This window comes from Helianthus annuus, chromosome 1 (genome assembly GCF_002127325.2).
Source record: "Helianthus annuus cultivar XRQ/B chromosome 1, HanXRQr2.0-SUNRISE, whole genome shotgun sequence".
NCBI classification, from domain to species: Eukaryota; Viridiplantae; Streptophyta; class Magnoliopsida; order Asterales; family Asteraceae; genus Helianthus; species Helianthus annuus.
This window is the reverse complement of record NC_035433.2, coordinates 60,921,516-60,940,115: the sequence shown is the minus strand read 5'-3', so window position 1 is coordinate 60,940,115 and position 18,600 is coordinate 60,921,516. Positions and strand designations below refer to the sequence as shown.

The following is an 18,600-nucleotide window of genomic DNA, read 5'->3' as shown; positions in this document are numbered from 1 at the left end:
AACTTACTTTGATTCTTGGAAGCTACTTAGTCTTTGTCTATGTCACTTAAACAACCAAGTGAGCTAGCTAGATGCGTTCATCCCAAGCATGGAAAGTGTTTGGGGACGTGATGTAGCCTTGTTCACTTTATGTCTAGGAAGTTGTTTTAGTGGCTTAGTGGTTGGAAGACGAGCATCAAATCAACAAGTGAGGTAGTGGAACTAGGTTGGGAAGCCAAGGCTTCCATGCTTCACACTTTCACCAAAACTCAAGTCTCACCGTATTGAAGATGGTGAGCTTGGATGGTCTCAACACTTGTAGGTTTTCTAAAACCTTGTCAAAATAGAAAGTTTAGAGGGTGTTTGCACCTCTAAACTTATAGAAATCAACCACACTCAAGCTCCTTAACCATAGACTTGGTTAGAAGCAAGGTAGGTACAAGATTTCACAAGTTTGAACATATTTATAAAAGTTTAAGTAAAGTTTTCTTCAAAACAGAAAGTTGGACCACAAAATGGTGATGTCCCACCTTAGTTTACCATGGTAAACTTGTGGAAACACTCCTAGAGGTGTTTCAGGCTTTCAAGAAAAAGAAGAGACGAAGAAACATGGAAGAAAGTGAGATGAAGGCTCACTTTTGGACTTAGGTGAATCTGCATTCAACTTGTATTTTCAGCTGATTAGAGAGTGTTTGAAGGTTTGGAAAAGTGAAATGGAGGTGTAGGAGGCTTGGTTTTATAATGGTGGATTAGGGTTTGAGTCTAAATGAAGTTATAAAGTGATTGGGTGATGAAAAGGAGGTAGAAAATTGGCCAACCACAACTTTCTGCGGATCAAGGCTTCTCACCACCCGCGAGCTGAAAGGGTAATTGGCTCGCACCCCCGCGAGAAGCCAATTTTCATCCGGAAGTTTGTTTTATTACAATTTAGCCCCTAGACATTGATATGTTTATCATTTTATGTCATTTTCTTGTATTTTAGCCCATTTTTAGCTATTTCAAGGGTATAAAGATATTGTATGAGTATGATGCATGTATGATTAATATTTCTACGTATGTTGAGTCTCGGTTTTGCATATAAATGTGTATTCAACGATTGATTGCGTATAACATAAGTATGTATCACGTATATGTATAAAATGAATTTCCATTATGATCAAAGCCTCAATTACAAGATTGGAAACGAAATACGAATACGACACGATTACAAGTTTTTAAATATAGAAATACGAATACAACTTTCTATATAAGAAAATACAGAAATACGAAGCGTTACACTAATACGCCCACTTTTAATATGGTGTTAGACTATTGGTAGCTCATTTTTTAATATGATGTTAGACTATTGGTAGCTCATTGTTTGTCATGAAGAAGGTGTTGTGGAACAACCTTATAGCAATCCTAATATTATATATACAAAGGAAAGAGGGGATGGAGATGGAAGAACTCATATTATTGATATAAACGTCAAATACAAATGCTTCTACTTATAGGGTCTTTACATCAATACAAAACTAACGAAGACATGAAAGTTATATGTAAAGAGTCACCATCATATTGTGATGCATTCGTGACAATTTGTGTGATTCTAGTATTTTTTACGAATTCTGTAGACTAGTCCCGTGTACTAAACATGTTTCGTTTCGAAAAAATATAATTCAAAGACCTTTTCGTATTTCAAAGAAAATCACTAACTCGAATTGGAAAACCAATAAATACTTGAAAGAAATTTAGTTTATGAAAAACTTTCAACTTAAATTATGAAAACTTGAACTCGATTTGAATTGATTGTGTGGTGAATTTTTACGAGTTTACACGTAGCTACAAACTCCATAGAGACATACATCATGCACTTAGTGTTTACAATTTTTAGGAAAAATAATAAAAAACACGACTATTATTATAGAGAGAGATATGAGTGTCACAAATTTTTAACAGGTTTTACAAGAAAGATTTGTATAAAATAACTTCAGAGTTGTTGACCATGACTATAAAGATGAACTAGGAAACATTGGCATTAAAGACTTAAACCACATCGTTAAAGAATATAATGAGTGTATCAATGTAACACCTAGCAAAAGCCCTTAATTACGAGTGAATGTTGTTGTAACACTTGCCCCTGCCTTCTCTCTCGAAATGTCATGTGTAATTGTGTTTTTCCTTGATTATGTTTTAACGTTGTGTGTTTATGTTTAGGATTTGTAAACTATGCAAGTGTTTTACTAGTGGTTATAGGTGATGGGTAGGGGTTGTATGTTGGTGGATGAAGCCATGAAGAAGACTTGAAAGAAACTATTTAAACAATCACATTCTACTGTTTAGTTATCATAAAGCTTATTAGACTTATTAGCTTTATTAGGTTTCATGAATAACAAAGTCGTTGTAGTATAGTGGTAAGTATTCCCGCCTGTCACGCGGGTGACCCGGGTTCGATCCCCGGCAGCGGCGATATTGTTTTTAGTAATACAACCTGCAGTTGTGGAGCTTCAAGATCAATATAGGACATGTCACCGAACAACACTTTTTTTTTTTAATAGTAATACCTTCACAATACGGTTTACAGCATATGTAGAAATGCATTTTAAGACTAGTTTTTTGGAATAACATCTCTACCTGATTGCTTTAGATTACGACATAAAACACAATGTTCAAATATATAAATACAAACATACAACACCTTTTCCAAAAATATAAATATAAACGGGCAACCTGCGACAGTGGCAGATGCAAGATTTTATTCCAATAGGTTTCTTTTGGTAAATTCTCTTTAATTTTCACTATTTTTTTTCTAAATTCCACAAAGATCTCACTAATTTTCCGGTTTTTCCAAACGCACTGGGAACCCACAAATATGGGCTAGATCCGCCCCTGACCTGCGAGCCAGAATGGTTGATCCAAAACAGATTTGCTTACCTGAATGTGCTCACGGATTCGACATTAAACCAATCCGAGAGCATTTAAACTAAATTCAAACCAGCAAAATCCGTGTTCTCACGTGTCAACTACAAATGATCAAATGAAGCAGAAACGTACAAAACCACTAACCAGTCAACAGTTACAAATAATTCAACTCAAGCTAATAATCGACATGACATTCATACGGGTCTGTCATTTCCTAACCATATCTGTTCATGAATCAAGAAGAGCAAATTGTACTCGGTGCAGTTTCTCTTGTACATTACCATTGCTAGACCTTGTGGGGGCCACTTTTGCAGGTGTAGAACATTCAGATTGCGAAAACTGAATCAAGATTTGCATTAAAAAGGTAACAATCCCCAACCCGATTGCAGTGAATGTGAGCCCCTTCCATGAGGATAAAAGATTAGACCATTGCATCTGGATTCAAAAGGTTTGAAATCTTGCTGATTTCATCCAACTCGTTAACTTCATATATTTTTTAACGTTAACTCGGGGGTATTTTCGTCTTTTTAGACATTTTTCTAAAAAGACGGAAATGCTAACAAAGAAAAATGGATGGAGTTAAAGAGTTGGATGAAAATGGCAAGATTTCAAACCTTTTGGATTTAGATGTGAAAATACAAACCTTTGGACAAAAGACACAAAACTGGCCAAACCTCAGGGACGAAAATGGCATTTTACTCAAAAGATAATAAACAGTTGACGCATAAAACCTACTAAACGCACACAACACATAAATTATTCCAAACAAAAACAGAAAAGAAATATGTTTAATGTCATATGGCCCGTTTTGCATGTAGAATAAATTATTTGTTTTGACCCGTTACCCAACCCACCCACTTTGCCAAACTATAACAATGTTCTTACCACACGAGACTTCAATGGTCGGCCGATGTCATGGAGTTCTAATAAATCATCCTGCAGATCACAAAATAAATAATCAATCGAGCCTCAATAAGTGGCGCTTAACTTTGAGATGAATGCAATAATATATACTATATAGTGAAGATGATACATATAAAGAAACTACCTTGGCAACAAAAAAATCTTTACACCATTATGCAACACCTTCATCTGTTTCTGGCAGGTCCTTCATTAAATGACGCTTAACTTTGACATGAATCTGCACAACGGAAACGAGTCAAATCAGTCAAAAGTTCCCGAAATGGATAAAAGTATTTCGGGCCTGAACTAAAGGCTTACCACAGACGGCTGCCCACTAAAGAGCCTTCAACCATGAATCAAGGTCGTTGATAACTAAAGAAATATACCGTGTATAACTAATTTAGCTTTCTGATCCACAATCCCGGTTTGCCTCCTTGCAATGTTGGTTCAATCACCACCAAATCCAGTTTAAATAATGAATTTGAGTAAAATAAAAAATAATTAGCCAACTGAGACAAACAGCTTTCTAACTCTTTAGCATCAGTTACATTTTAAGTATACCGATTGCGTAAGAGCCAACGGCCAAAAAAACCTAAAAGACAACCAATAAAACAAAAAGACAGAAAAACAAGAAGCATACAACAACTCTAAATTATTATCATAAATCTCAATATTAATTCTGAAGATAGCTGAGTGATCAAAAGGCCTTTGAAGCAATTATTACTTCCGGTGATACATGTGGGGCCTGTAAGAGAGTTTTAAGCATCTCCATCTCTGACTCTGTCCGATGACCCTCAGGGCGTATGCAGCTTATGGTCACCTTCTTCAGCTTTGGTGACCTAGCCAATATAAACTTTACAAAATCCATTTCAGGCTTCGAGTTGTTGAAACGCTCAATCTCCAATTCATTCAGATGCTCCAACCAAACATCTGAATATTCTTCCCATACAAAGGAGTATATCTCATGACAAATAATCCCCCAATGAATCTACATGAAGGTTCATCTTTTTTTGTGTCAGGGAGGGTGTTTTGGCATGCGATAATCAAATAAACAGGATATGAAATATGATCATGTTATTTACCTTCAGCTTAATTTTCTCCAAGTTCGGTGAACATTTGATAAAAACAAGAAGAAAAGCTAATCCACAATGCTCAACAAGAGTCATATCGTCGAAACAAAGGTATCTGAGATGGATTAGTGAGGTTGGAAGCTCTTGTGGAATCGAGTCTAGTACAACCCACTTGAACCATAGACCAAACAAAGATTAACAACCAAACATCAAAACTTTTCTTTCAATTATATGAAATGCGGACAAATATTACCTTGGAGATATGAGGCGAAGTAGTTAGATGTTCAATCACAGGTAAACACTCCAATAGCTCATTAATGGTGCATGTATCATCTGATTCACTTACAAGCTGCAACACGTTACAATATTAAGATTAGTTTCGAAAGGTCATGACATGAGATTATGAGAACGTATATATAAGTGGGAACTTACCAGAATCAAGTTCTTAAGTGATGGACAATTTAGTAAAAGATGTAGAAGAGTTTTTGTAGGGGCCGCTACATTCCTCAAGCACAAGCTTTCAAGACTACCAAATCCATTGAAAATTGGTGGATGGTAAAGATTAGCATTTGAGATATCAAGGTCCCTTAAGTGATGAAACGAGAAGATAGATATGGGTACTTCACGGTCATTATCCCATCCATAAAGTGTTAGTTTCTTGACCGTATACTTCGTCGACAAATGATATACTATTTGATCAAGTTCTGGATAGGCTTCTTCATATTCAGGCAATTGAAGGGAGAGCTCGTATATTGGACCCTGGCGCAGCAGCAAAATTTGATGCATATCATATACCTCAAGCTTAAATCTCTCCAAGTTTGGGGAACATTTGATCAAAACATGCAATATTCTGTAGTCCTCATCAAGGCACAATCCTTTCAAACATAAGTCTTTGAGGTGGATTGGTGAGGTTGGAAGTTCTTGCGGATCAGAGTCTGGAACTAGCCACTTGAAACATAGGCCAAAACATATATGAACAGCCAAATTTCAAAACTATTTTTTTAATTACATATAATGTGGATAAATATTACCTGAAAGCCACGAATCGAAATAGTCAGATGTTCAATCAGTGGTAAACACTTGAATAGCTCATTAATAGAGCATTCTTCATCTAATCCACCTATATCCTGCAAGACGTCAGATAAGTTTAGAAAGTCCGTGACATGAGAACGTATATTGAAGTGGGTACTTACCAAGCTCTTAAGTGATGGACAATTAGATAAAAGATGTAGAAGATTTTTTGTATAGATCTCTACATCATTCAAGTAAATCAAACTCACTAAAGGGAAATTGTAATTGTTATTGATTGAAGAAGAGAATTATACAGGACAATATATAGACTATTAGACCTAGATAAATAAGGAAAAGATAACTATGGAAACCAAATCAAAAAATAACAAACTAATATATAATTCTGGTCTAATACACCCCCGCAAGTTCAGGGCGGTCAGCAATCTGTAACTTGGATCGCAGAAAATTAAACTTCTCTGAAGGCAGCGGCTTCGTAAAAATATCAGCAATTTGATCCCCTGTTGAGATGAACTTTACATTGAGTTTGCCCTGTGAGACTTGTTCGCGAACAAAGTGGTAATCGACTTCAACATGTTTGGTGCGGGCGTGAAAGACTGGATTAGCAGTGAGATAGGTAGCGCCAAGATTGTCGCACCAAAGAGTAGGAGCTCCACTGTCCAACCCGAGTTCATGAAGAAGTGATTTGAGCCAAAGTAATTCAGCAACGGTGTCTGCAATGGCTTTGTATTCTGATTCTGTTGAAGAGCGAGAAACCGTTTTCTGCTTCTTAGCCGACCAAGAAATAAGATTAGAGCCTAAGTAGATGGCAAATCCCCCCGTAGAGCGACGGTCGACAGGGCAACCAGCCCAATCAGAATCGGAAAAGGCCCGAAGATCAGTGAGCCAATGAGAATCAGAGAAGGCCTGCAAACGATAGCTTGTGTTATGATGAAGCCAAAGACCCATGTTGGTCGTGCCTTTCAAGTAGCGCAGTATACGTTTGACAGCGGACCAGTGATTCTCGGTAGGAGCATGCATGAATTGACAAACCCGATTAACGGCAAAGGCAATGTCTGGTCGAGAAAGAGTAGCATATTGAAGAGCTCCAACGGTTTGCCGGTAACGAGAGGGATCATCAAGTAAAGGGCTGTCATCGGGAAGGAGCACATGAGAGGTGCTCATGGGAGTAGAGATGGGCTTGCAATCTGCCAAACCAGCCCGGTACAGTATATCAGCAATGTACTTTCGTTGCGATAAGACAAGATCAGAATTCTTGTGAATAACTTCCACTCCAAGAAAATAATGAAGCTGACCCAAGTCTTTAAGGGCAAAAAGGGAATTGAGACGCCCAATAATGTTGGTAATAGTGTTGGAATCATTCCCGGTGATGATAATATCATCAACATAAACCAGAAGATAAATAAGTAAGCCCGAGGAGTTGAGAATGAACAATGAAGGATCCGTTTTGGACCCATGAAATCCCAACTGAATAAGAGTGGTAGACAGTTTGTTGAACCAGGCACGAGGTGCCTGTTTAAGACCATAAAGAGACTTGTTAAGTAGACAGACATGATCCGGTTTATTGGGATCAACGAAGCCTGGTGGTTGGCGCATATAGACCGTTTCTGCAAGATCACCATGTAAAAATGCTGTCTGAATATCCAATTGTCTCAAGGACCACCGATTTGTAACAGCCAGGGACAGAATAGTCCGAATGGTAGTCGGTTTTATAACAGGGCTGAATGTCTCATGATAGTCAACACCATGCTGTTGATGAAAACCCTTTGCAACCAAGCGTGCTTTGTACCTGCTAATTTTCCCGTTTTCATCAGTTTTCAACCTGTAAACCCATTTGCAATCAACCACGTTAGTATTAGGAACAGGTGGAACAAGAGTCCACGTACCATTCTAATAGAGCGCGTCCAATTCCTCGGACATAGCATGGCGCCATTCAGGGTACTTGTTGGCAATGGTAAAGGAAGTGGGTTCAACAGGTAGAGAAGAAGGGGCGGTGGCGGTGTAAGCAGCTGGATTGTACCGATCCGGCTGTTTAGGATGTTGCCGAAGATTGGCAGGCCTGGATCGGGTAGCTGCTGGTTGATTAACGGTGGGGGCAGCGGAAGAATGAGACGAAGAAGATGGACCCAAAAAAGATGATATGGAGGTGGATTCAGCTGTGGGTGACGAGGTGTGAGAAGGTGTGTTGGTGTCAGCCGTAGGAGCTGATCGAACCGAAGGGATAGGGGAGGGGCTGTCAGCTGTAGGTGGTGATGAAGATGGAGGTTCGACCGGAAAGTCGGGCGGTGGGTTAGGAAAGATAGAGACATAAGGGGAAGAGGGTGGTGGTGGGTTTGGTTTTGGTGATGGAGCGTAGGGAAAGATGTGTTCATTAAAGCGAACATGACGAGCAATGTAAATACGCTCGGTTAGAGGATCGAAGCATCTGTAGCCGTGATGTGAGAGGCTATAGCCAAGAAACACACAAGGCGTGGAACGGAAGTCGATTTTGTTGTGGTTGTAGGGACGAAGATAGGGAAAACATTGAGAACCAAAGACCCGTAAAAACGAATAATCTGGTTTTCTGCCATAGGTGTGTTCAAATGGGGATTTGTTTGAAGAAACTCGAGAGGGAAGGCGGTTTATGAGGTAAACGGCTGTTTCAAAGGCAAAATGCCAAAACCGCCGAGGAAGGTGAGAATGAGCCATAAGTGAAAGGCCCGTTTCAACAACATGTCTATGGCGACGCTCCACAAAACCGTTTTGCTCGCTTGTGTGTGGACAAGAACGGCGATGAATAATACCGAGGTTACGGCAAAAAGAAGCTAGAGGTCGAAATTTGCCACCCCAATCCGATTGGATGCATTTTAGTTTGGTGTTGAACTGGCGTTCAACCATAGTGACGAAGTTGGTTAAAATGGCGTAAACGTCAGATTTTTGAGATAGGGGATAAAGCCACATGTAGCGGGTGTAATGGTCAACACATAACAAGAAATAACGGTGACCATCAAGAGATGGTGACGGAGTAGGGCCCCAAACATCACAATAAATAAGATCCAAAATATGATGACTACGAAAAGTAGAATCAGGTAAATGCAATTTAGATGATTTTCCCATTTGACAAGAAGAACATAAATGTTTTGATAATTTATTCGAAACTGGTAAAGAACAATAAGAAACAATAGAATTAAAAACTTGAGCATGTGGATGTCCTAAGCGTTGGTGCAAACATCTGAGGAAGCCTTGACAGCAGTGAATGCAACCTTGGGTAAAGTCTTGAGTTGAGGAAGGCGGATAGAGTACAAACCCTGTTCACTGGGGCCCGTGAGGAGGGTAGTGTGTGTAGACTCGTCCTTCACAAGAAAATAAGAAGAATGAAACTCAAAAAAGACATTATTATCAAGGCAAAACTTTTGAACTGATAAAAGATTTTGTTTAAGTGTAGGAACATGAAGTATATCAGAAAGATTAAAGGTTTTATTGGAAGAGTAGATTTTTGAGGAGCCAATATGAAAAATTGGTATAGAAGAACCGTTGCCAACAAGTAAGGAATCGTTACCATAATATGCCTCAGAATTGTCCAAGCTGGATAAGTCTGGGGTGGCATGATGTGTGGCACCAGTGTCGGGCTTCCAAGCAGTTCCAGAGGATGAAGCAGCATCCGAAAAAGCTGTAAAGTTAGCCTGAGGAGGAGGCCGTGACTGCTGAGTGTGCTGGGATTGCTGATTGGGACACTGAGAGGGTAAGTGGCCTATTCCACACCGATTGCAGTGGCCAAAAACGGTGTTCTGAGTTGAAGCCCAAGAGAACTGCCTGGTGCCACCATTGTCTCTAGAGCGTGGAGTAAAAGATCCACGCGAGTTTCCCCGGCCACGATTGTTTCTACCACTTCGGTTGTTGCTGAATGTTCTAGATCCAAAATAGGCTTGAGGCTGTGGCGGGTTCAGATGCAGTTGATACCCCAGTTGAGAAGCAGCTAATTGAATGTGTTGAAGCTGCTGTTGAAGTTGTTCAAGGCTGGGGGAAGTTGGGACAGCCGATGGCTGTTGATTTGGGGGCTGAGCCGTGGCAAGAAGGGCCTGTGGGTTGGGGCTGAATGTTTTGTTGACTGCATAATCATGATCGGACAGCAGCGAATAGATTTCATTGAACGAGATAGGAGGTTTTCTCCCGAGCACGCTGCCTTTTAGACCGGTGTATTCTTCACGAAACCCTGCAAGGGTGTGCATAACGAGATCGCTATCTTTTACCGGTTGTCCGATGTTGGCGAGAGCGGTAGCGTAATCTTGGACCCTGCAGAGGTAGTCAATTGGTTTTTCATCACCCTTCATAGTGATGCGCATGAGTTGGCTTTTGAGAAAGAATTCGTGTGAGGCAGTGTTGGGCGCATAGGCCCGTTCCAGGGACTGCCAAACTGCACTGGAGGTTTTACCTTGAACGTGCTGGTAAGATTCTTCTGAGACTGTTGAGATGAGTAATGTTCGAATGTGAGCATCATTCGAAATCCAAGGAGTGTAGCTGGGATTGTCTGTTGTAGCATCGCCGACTTGTACCTTCTGTTCTGGACAGGGGATCGTACCATCAACGTAACCAAACAGGTTATGGGATGTTAGGAACGATTCAAGCATGGAACGCCAGTAGCCATAATTGGTGGGTTTGAGAGTGAAGGGGAATTTGTGGGAATTGTGGGTTGTCTTTTCTTGATGAGAGAAATTGATAATAGCCGCCATTGAAGCAAGGGGTTATTGACCGGAAGTTGCGTCGGCTGGAGGTTGAAGATCGGCAGTAGGGCGCCGATTAGGGTTAGAGAAAGATTAGGAGTTGATTTGCTCTGATACCAAATCAAACTCACTAAAGGGAAATTGTAATTGTTATTGATTGAAGAAGAGAATTATACAGGACAATATATAGACTATTAGACCTAGATAAATAAGGAAAAGATAACTATGGAAACCAAATCAAAAAATAACAAACTAATATATAATTCTGGTCTAATAAAGTATAAGCTTTCAAGGCTACCAAAGCCATAGAATGTTGGTGGATAGTCAAGAAGATCAAACTCACAAAGATAGAGGTCGGTTAAGTGATGCAACGAGAAGACAGATATGGGTAATTTATAGCAAATGTCCTCTGAACGAACTCCACTAAGTGTTAGTTTCTTGACAGTATGGTTTCCCGACAAAAGAAGTATTACTTGATCAAATTCAAAACAGTTGTAATGTTCCCAGTAATGCTCCATATCAAGGGTGAGCTCGTGTATTGGACCCTGGCGCAGCAACAGAATTTGGTGTAGATCGTTCATGTCCATGTTTTTCGTTGTACTTGCTATGTCGGATTGCTTCTCCTCTTTATTCGACAACAACGTAAACTCAAGTTTAGGAATAGTGGTCCACTTGTACCTCCATTCCCTTGAAAGAATGCTTGTCCTTGCTGCCTCTTTAGTTGATAAATGACACAGGATGGTTTCTAGTATGGGTTGAGGAAGTGTGCTCACTCTATCCAAAGGCAATTGTTCAGCTTTGTACATACTTGTAGTTTTCATCTTCGGTTCTTTTTGTCTAATAAAGCTACAATTAAGTAAACACTAGTTACTACAAAAAAAAATGGGAAATGAATTGAGGATAAAGTGATAATAAGGGAAAAACAGCATTTAGAGTAACCCTAATAAAGCTACAAGTAAAAGAGAGACATTTGAAAATAGAAATTGGAAGTGAAGATGTTACCAGAGCAGTTCAATCTGTTTCTGGCAGGTCCTTCATTAAATGACGCTTAACTTTGACATGAATCTGCACAACGAAAACGAGTCAAATGAGTCAAAAGTTCCCGAAATGGAGAAAAGTGTTTCGGGCCTGAACTAAAGGCTTACCACAGACGGCTGCCCACTAAAGAGCCTTCAACCATGAATCAAGGCCGTTGATAACTAAAGAAAATACCGTGTATAACTAATTTAGCTTTCTGATCCACAATCCCGATTTGCTTCCTTGCAATGTTGGTTCAATCACCACCAAATCCAGTTTAAATAATGAATTTGAGTAAAATAAAAAATAATCAGCCAACTGAGACAAACAGCTTTCTAACTCTTTAGCATCAGTTACATTTTAAGTATACCGATTGTGTAGGAGCCAACGGCCAAAAAACCCTAAAAGACAACCAATAAAAACAAAAATACAGAAAAAACAAGAAGCATACAAAAACTCTAGATTATTATCATAAATCTCAATATTAATTCTGAAGATAGCTGAATGATCAAAAGGCCTTTGAAGCAATTATTACTTCCGGTGATACATGTGGGGCCTGTAAGAGAGTTTTAAGCATCTCCATCTCTGACTCTGTCCGATGACCCTCAGGGCGTATGCAGCTTATGGTCACCTTCTTCAGCTTTGGTGACCTAGCCAATATAAACTTTACAAAATCCATTTCAGGCTTCGAGTTGTTGAAACGCTCAATCTCCAATTCATTCAGATGCTCCAACCAAACATCTGAATATTCCTCCCATACAAAGGAGTATATCTCATGACAAATAATCCCCCAATGAATCTATATGAAGGTTCATCTTTTTTTGTGTCAGGGAGGGTGTTTTGGCATGCGATAATCAAAACAAACAGGATATGAAATATGATCATGTTATTTACCTTTAGCTTAATTTTCTCCAAGTTCGGTGAACATTTGATAAAAACAAGAAGAAAAACTAATCCACAATGCTCAACAAGAGTCATATCTTCGAAACAAAGGTGTCTGAGGTGGATTAGTGAGGTTGGAAGCTCTTGTGGAATCGAGTCTAGTACAACCCACTTGAACCATAGACCAAACAAAGATTAACAACCAAACATCAAAACTTTTCTTTCAATTATATGAAATGCGGACAAATATTACCTTGGAGATATGAGGCGAAGTAGTTAGATGTTCAATCACAGGTAAACACTCCAGTAGCTCATTAATGGTGCATGTATCATCTGATTCACTTACAAGCTGCAACACGTTACAATATTAAGATTAGTTTCGAAAGGCCATGACATGAGATTATGAGAACGTATATATAAGTGGGAACTTACCAGAATCAAGTCCTTAAGTGATGGACAATTTAGTAAAAGATGTAGAAGAGTTTTTGTAGGGGCCGCTACATTCCTCAAGCACAAGCTTTCAAGGCTACCAAATCCATTGAAAATTGGTGGATGGTAAAGATTAGCATTTGAGATATCAAGGTCCCTTAAGTGATGAAACGAGAAGATAGATATGGGTACTTCACGGTCATTATCCCATCCATAAAGTGTTAGTTTCTCGACCGTATACTTCCTCGACAAATGGTATACTATTTGATCAAGTTCTGGATAGGCTTCTTCATATTCAGGCAATTGAAGGGAGAGCTCGTATACTGGACCTTGGCGCAGCAGCGAAATTTGATGCATATCATACACCTCAAGCTCAAATCTCTCCAAGTTTGGGGAACATTTGATCAAAACATGAAATATTCTGTAGTCCTCATCAAGGCACAATCCTTTCAAACATAAGTCTTTGAGGTGGATTGGTGAGGTTGGAAGTTCTTGCGGATCAGAGTCTGGAACTAGCCACTTGAAACATAGGCCAAAACATATATGAACAGCCAAATTTCAAAACTATTTTTTTAATTACATATAATGTGGATAAATATTACCTGAAAGCCACGAATCGAAATAGTCAGATGTTCAATCAGTGGTAAACACTTGAATAGCTCATTAATAGAGCATTCTTCATCTAATCCACCTATATCCTACTAGACGTCACAATATTCAGATAAGTTTAGAAAGTCCGTGACATGAGAACGTATGTTCAAGTGGGTACTTACCAAGCTCTTAAGTGATGAACAATTAGATAAAAGATGTAGAAGATTTTTTGTATAGATCTCTACATCATTCAAGTATAAGCTTTCAAGGCTACCAAAGCCATCGAATGTTGGTGGATAGTCAAGAAGATCAAACTCACAAAGATAGAGGTCGGTTAAGTGATGCAACGAGAAGACAGATACGGGTAATTTATAGCAAATGTCCTGTGAACGAACTCCACTAAGTGTGAGTTTCTTGACAGTATGGTTTCCCGACAAAAGAAGTGTTACTTGATCAAATTCAAAACAGATGTAATGTTCCCAGTAATGCTCCATATCAAGGGTGAGCTCGTGTATTGGACCCTGGCGCAGCAACAGAATTTGGTGTAAATCGTTCATGTCCATGTCTTTCGTTGTACTTGCTATGTCGGATTGCTTCTCCTCTTTATTCGACAACGTAAACTCAAGTTTAGGAATAGTGGTCCACTTGTACCTCCATTGCCTTGAAAGAATGCTTGTCCTTGCAGCCTCTTTAGTTGATAAATGACACAGGATGGTTTCTAATATGGGTTGAGGAAGTGTGCTCAATCTATCCAAAGGCAATTGTTCAGCTGTGTACATACTTGTAGTTTTCATCTTCGGTTCTTTTTGTCTAATAAAGCTACAATTAAGTAAACACTAGTTACTACAAAAAAAAATGGGAAATGAATTGAGGATAAAGTGATAATAAGGGAAAAACAGCATTTAGAGTAACCCTAATAAAGCTACAAGTAAAAGAAAGACATTTGAAAATAGAAATTGGAAGTGAAGATGTTACCAGAGCAGTTCAATCGTGGCTCCTCAGAAAAAGTATAGGTTTTCAGTTCAGATGAAGAACCTAATGACTTATGGGTGAAGAAAATCCAGTTCAAAATAAAGGTAACTAGGGCTAGTGCATCATGACATAATGGGGGTGTTTGGGTTATAGCTTATTTTGGAGCAACTTATATTATTGACTTATAAAAACAAAAGTTAATAAGTTATTTGTTGAGTGTTTGGGTTAGCTTATTTTGAAGGATTTTATGCCTTGAGAAGTCATTTTTGAGAAGTTAGAATTTCTAACTTCTCATTTTGACTTATATAAGTTAATAAGTTACTTTTGTGAAGGAATGCCAAACACCCACGATGACTTACAAAGTTACAGGTGAAGAAAACCCAGTTCAGTGTACAAAACCCGGTTTGGCTCCAAAAATCTGGTTTGTGCAAAATCATTAGGCTAGAGGATGTTTATCACGCCAGCGCCACGTCATGTCCATGTCACACAAGGGACTTTAAAGCCCCTTCATTTAACTTGGAGGGTGTGGTTTAACTACCCACTTTACACTATAGCGCCCCCATTTTGACCAAATATCATCGTTCAACTCAATTTCACCTCGTTAAGGTGCTGGCGAGAGGAGGATGGCGCCCCCCGATAACTCCAGCGGTATGGACGATGGCGCCCCCGGAGCGCTATGGTGGATGAGGTGGCGGGGTGGCGTTAAGCCACACCCACCGGCCTTATAATAGGGCGTGGGCAACTTCAAGGATCTTGTCATTCAGTTTGTATGTGTGTTAATTATAACATGCTTCGTTATACAAGTATAACATGCGTCATTATGGTTTTTCAATATGCTTGATTAGGGTTTTCCGTTTTACAACATGTGTAATTTCACAGCGTACGCTGCTCGTACGTTAAACAATATTGTATTTTACACTTTTACTCTATATATAGGATTTATCCCTACACGTTTCGGCGCTTGATTACCATGGACGATTTTACATGATATTTCATAGTTGTGTTGTGCATATGGATATACAAGAACAATGTGTTTTGTAATTATGTAAAGCTACTGTGCCGCGTGTAGATATACAAAAACACGGCCTTAAGCTTTACAAAGGATATATGGCGATTGGTGACTTTCATCTCCTATTTTTCATCTTTGACACACCACGTATGTAGCGGCGCTTGTAAATTAACCCCTTCTATTATCTGGCCTTCTTGCTGGATGTTCTTTTTTCGTGGAAGTACAAAACATAAACATGTATGTGTAAAATTTACTTTCAGACAAGAAATAAGTTCCATATTTATCATGACTATTACTTTATCACTAATACTAAAAGTCAGCAAAGTTAAACTCAACAAACAGAAAAGTAGAATTAGATTTATCACATGAAGGCAAAACATAAACTGAAAGGGGAAAGGAGAAAGAAGCCAGATAAATACAAAGTACATACACGTGTACTGACCGGATATACAAAATCTAAAACATCAAAATAAAAAATAATCAAACAACGAGTTAACACAATAATAAGAAAATGATCACAATACTGGATAAGTAACTGATACGGTAAAAACGCAGCCATACAAACATTAGATTATCATCATAATTCTCTAACATTACTTCTCAAAAGTTAAAAGAGTGATATAAAGGTCTTGAAACAATTTTCATTTCCAAGTGCAAATTTTTACTCCCCGGGACGCGCGTGGGGCCCGTAAGAGCGTTTTTACCATCTTAGCGTCTTGCTTCCGATCAACCACAGTGAGTATGCTCACCTTCTTTAGCTTGGGTGACCTAGCCAACATAAACTTTACAAACTCTATCTCAAGCGAGCTGCTACAAAAACAAAGATCCAATGTATTCAGATGCGCCAACCAAACATCTGAATATTTATCCTTTACAACGGAGAATTCCAGAAGATACTCCATCTACATGAAGGTTCGCATTTTTTGTGTCAGTGAGAATCAAACAAACAAAATACAAGATATAATTATATCATTCACCTCTAGGTGCGCATGCTCCAAGTTTGGGGAACATTTGATCAAAGCAAGAAGAAACGCTGATCCGTAGTCCCCAGAAATACAATATTGATTCAAACATAAGTATTTGAGGTGGATTAAGGTTGGAAGCTCTTGCGGAACCGAGTCTAGAACTAGCCACTTGAACCATAGGCCAAAACAAATATTAATAGCCAAAAGTTCAAAAAAAAAAAAAAATCTTTCAATAACAAATGATGGTGAATAAATATTACCTGAGAGACATCCCCCGAAATAGTCAAATGTTCAATCAAAGGTAAACACTTGAGTAGCTCGTTAATTGTGCAATTATCGACGTGTTCATAATCATCTATATGCTGCAACACGTTACAATATTCAGATAAATATAAAAAGTCCATGATCATGAGAAGGTATATTTAAGTGGGTACTTACTAGATCCAAGGTGTTAAGTGATGGACAATTGGATAAGAGATGTAGAAGAGTTTTTGTAGAGATCTTTACATAACTCAGGACTAGCTTTTGAAGGCTACCAAAGCCATTGAATATCGATGGATGGTCAATATCAAAAGTACAAAGATGGAGGTCCGTTAAGTGATGCAATGCGAAAACAGATGCGGGTAATTTATACCAAATGTCCTCGGTTTCATAAAGTCCAAAAAGTGTTAGTTTGTTGAGAGTATGGTTCCTCAACAAATGAAGTATTATCTGATCACATTCAAAAGCCTCGTAATGTTCCCAGTAATGGTCGAAATAAAGGGTGAGCTCGTGTATTGGACCCCGGTGCAGCAACAAAACCCGGTATACATCATACATGTCCATGGCATTCATTGCAGTTTCTATGTCAGACGTTAGCTCGGAAGTTGTATCACGCAATTCAAACCGAAGTTTAGGGATATGGGTCCACTTGTACCTCCATTCCCTTGAGAGAATACTTGTCCTTACTGCCTCTTTGGTTGGTAAAAGACATAGGATGGTTTCTAATACGGGGTCAGGAAGCCTATTTAAAGACGTTCGTTCCGCTTTGTACATACTTCTAGTTTTCATCTTCACTTGTTCTTTTTGTTGGACTGATTGATACTATGTAATGCTGCATAAACAAGATACAGTGAAAATAAATTTAAGATAAAAGGGTACACATATCATATTATTTTTTATTTTACCCTTTCTTTTAGAAAAATTATAATCTTAAAGCACTCAGTCACACCATCAAACAAAAGAAATACATTTAAAATCAGAACAGCTTAGAGGACACGGGGTGGCAGACGTTATTTACCGTGATAGAATTCTATCACGCGTTGAACCCACCCCCACAACAAAAGTTCAACGCGTTATAGTATAACGCAATCTGATTTCGTGATATTTTCAACGCGTGATGGTTTTTTTTGTGAGTGTAATTGTTGATTGGGGGAAAATTGTTGGGTGTGGTGATGAGTGATGACCACCCCCACTAAAAAAAGGTTGTGAGTGATGGAAAAATGGTTGCTGACATGGCGGAACTTGATTGGTGCTTGTGTGGGAGTGATAGAATTCTATACCCCCTCCCCTTATACTGATTATCGGATGAACCCTATATCAGATTATGATTAACTTAAAATACCACACTTAATTATCAAACGATGAGTTATAAGAATATTTTATTCTAGCCTTGCGTTAAATAATTATCATTAATCAAAAGAAACAGATTTGAAAATAGATAGAGGTGATGTTACCAGAACAGAACAGTTCAATGGTCGCTCCTAATGTCTTCGGCTACATACATCGGTATGATTAACGGCGAACGTAGGACTCTGTTTTCTAACCCTAACAAGATCGACGCATATGAATCAAATATTCACAAGAAAGTAGTGGCGGACTCACCTTAAAAGGGGTGGGCAGCCACACCCTTGAAAAAAAATGGTATTTTTCGTGAAAAATTCCGACGGCAGCCCTTGAAAATTTTTGTCTGCACCCTTGAAAAATTTCAACCGCGCCTCCTAGAAAATTCCGACCGCACCAATTGAAATATTCGTCCGCACCCCTTAGGAATTTATATAAAAAAATTGTTAACATTGATTGAAATCTGATCAAATTATGTCAACAAGTTAGTCCACTGACCCCTTTAATAAAACTTAATTCAATCCATCAAGCCCAATAACTTAATACACATT

General features: G+C 38.8%; 2 protein-coding genes and 1 non-coding gene across 9 annotated transcripts; 1 reads left to right on the top strand and 2 right to left on the bottom strand.

The window, feature by feature from the left end:
* The first annotated feature begins 2,355 nt into the window (after nt 1-2,355).
* TRNAD-GUC lies at nt 2,356-2,427 on the top strand. The gene has a single exon. It is a non-coding gene; the product is annotated as a tRNA-Asp (tRNA).
* Nucleotides 2,428-2,990: 563 nt separating this feature from the next.
* LOC110866637 (F-box/FBD/LRR-repeat protein At1g13570) lies at nt 2,991-14,610 on the bottom strand. Of its 7 annotated transcripts, none has more exons than XM_035976751.1 (17): nt 14,477-14,610; nt 13,684-14,320; nt 13,513-13,608; nt 12,914-13,429; nt 12,735-12,830; nt 12,494-12,652; nt 11,728-12,398; nt 11,585-11,647; nt 10,926-11,428; nt 5,885-5,980; nt 5,286-5,801; nt 5,107-5,202; nt 4,866-5,024; nt 4,102-4,771; nt 3,929-4,021; nt 3,766-3,816; nt 2,991-3,282 (listed from the first exon to the last, which is right to left on the bottom strand). In XM_035976751.1, exons 2-7 carry the CDS (start codon nt 14,293-14,295, stop codon nt 12,108-12,110), a joined length of 1,770 nt encoding a protein of 589 aa, XP_035832644.1. In that variant the 5' UTR covers nt 14,296-14,320; nt 14,477-14,610; the 3' UTR covers nt 2,991-3,282; nt 3,766-3,816; nt 3,929-4,021; nt 4,102-4,771; nt 4,866-5,024; nt 5,107-5,202; nt 5,286-5,801; nt 5,885-5,980; nt 10,926-11,428; nt 11,585-11,647; nt 11,728-12,107. The 7 variants fall into 7 exon arrangements, 6 of the variants coding, with proteins under 6 accessions (XP_035832644.1, XP_035832648.1, XP_035832656.1 ...); XM_035976755.1 differs by having other exon boundaries at nt 2,991-3,219; XM_035976763.1 differs by having other exon boundaries at nt 11,728-12,263.
* A 1,277-nt stretch (nt 14,611-15,887) lies between these two features.
* On the bottom strand, nt 15,888-18,314 carry LOC110866633 (F-box/FBD/LRR-repeat protein At1g13570). Its single transcript, XM_022115777.2, has 5 exons — nt 18,163-18,314; nt 16,886-17,540; nt 16,708-16,809; nt 16,460-16,615; nt 15,888-16,384 (listed from the first exon to the last, which is right to left on the bottom strand). The coding sequence occupies exons 2-5, from the start codon at nt 17,495-17,497 to the stop codon at nt 16,124-16,126; spliced, it is 1,131 nt and encodes a 376-aa protein (XP_021971469.1). The 5' UTR covers nt 17,498-17,540; nt 18,163-18,314; the 3' UTR covers nt 15,888-16,123.
* Nucleotides 18,315-18,600: the final 286 nt, after the last annotated feature.

Excerpts from the sequence above, each read along its gene's own strand:
- LOC110866637 (XM_035976751.1), bottom strand. The coding sequence starts at position 14,295 with ATGAAAACTACAAGTATGTACACAGCTGAACAATTGCCTTTGGATAGA. Across the intron at positions 13,430-13,512 it reads TTTCGATTCGTGGCTTTCAG|TGGCTAGTTCCAGACTCTGA; the intron begins GTAATATTTATC and ends CTATGTTTCAAG. Across the intron at positions 12,399-12,493 it reads TGGAGAAAATTAAGCTAAAG|ATTCATTGGGGGATTATTTG; the intron begins GTAAATAACATG and ends ACCTTCATATAG.
- LOC110866633 (XM_022115777.2), bottom strand. The coding sequence starts at position 17,497 with ATGAAAACTAGAAGTATGTACAAAGCGGAACGAACGTCTTTAAATAGG. Across the intron at positions 16,616-16,707 it reads TTTCGGGGGATGTCTCTCAG|TGGCTAGTTCTAGACTCGGT; the intron begins GTAATATTTATT and ends CTATGGTTCAAG. Across the intron at positions 16,385-16,459 it reads TGGAGCATGCGCACCTAGAG|ATGGAGTATCTTCTGGAATT; the intron begins GTGAATGATATA and ends ACCTTCATGTAG.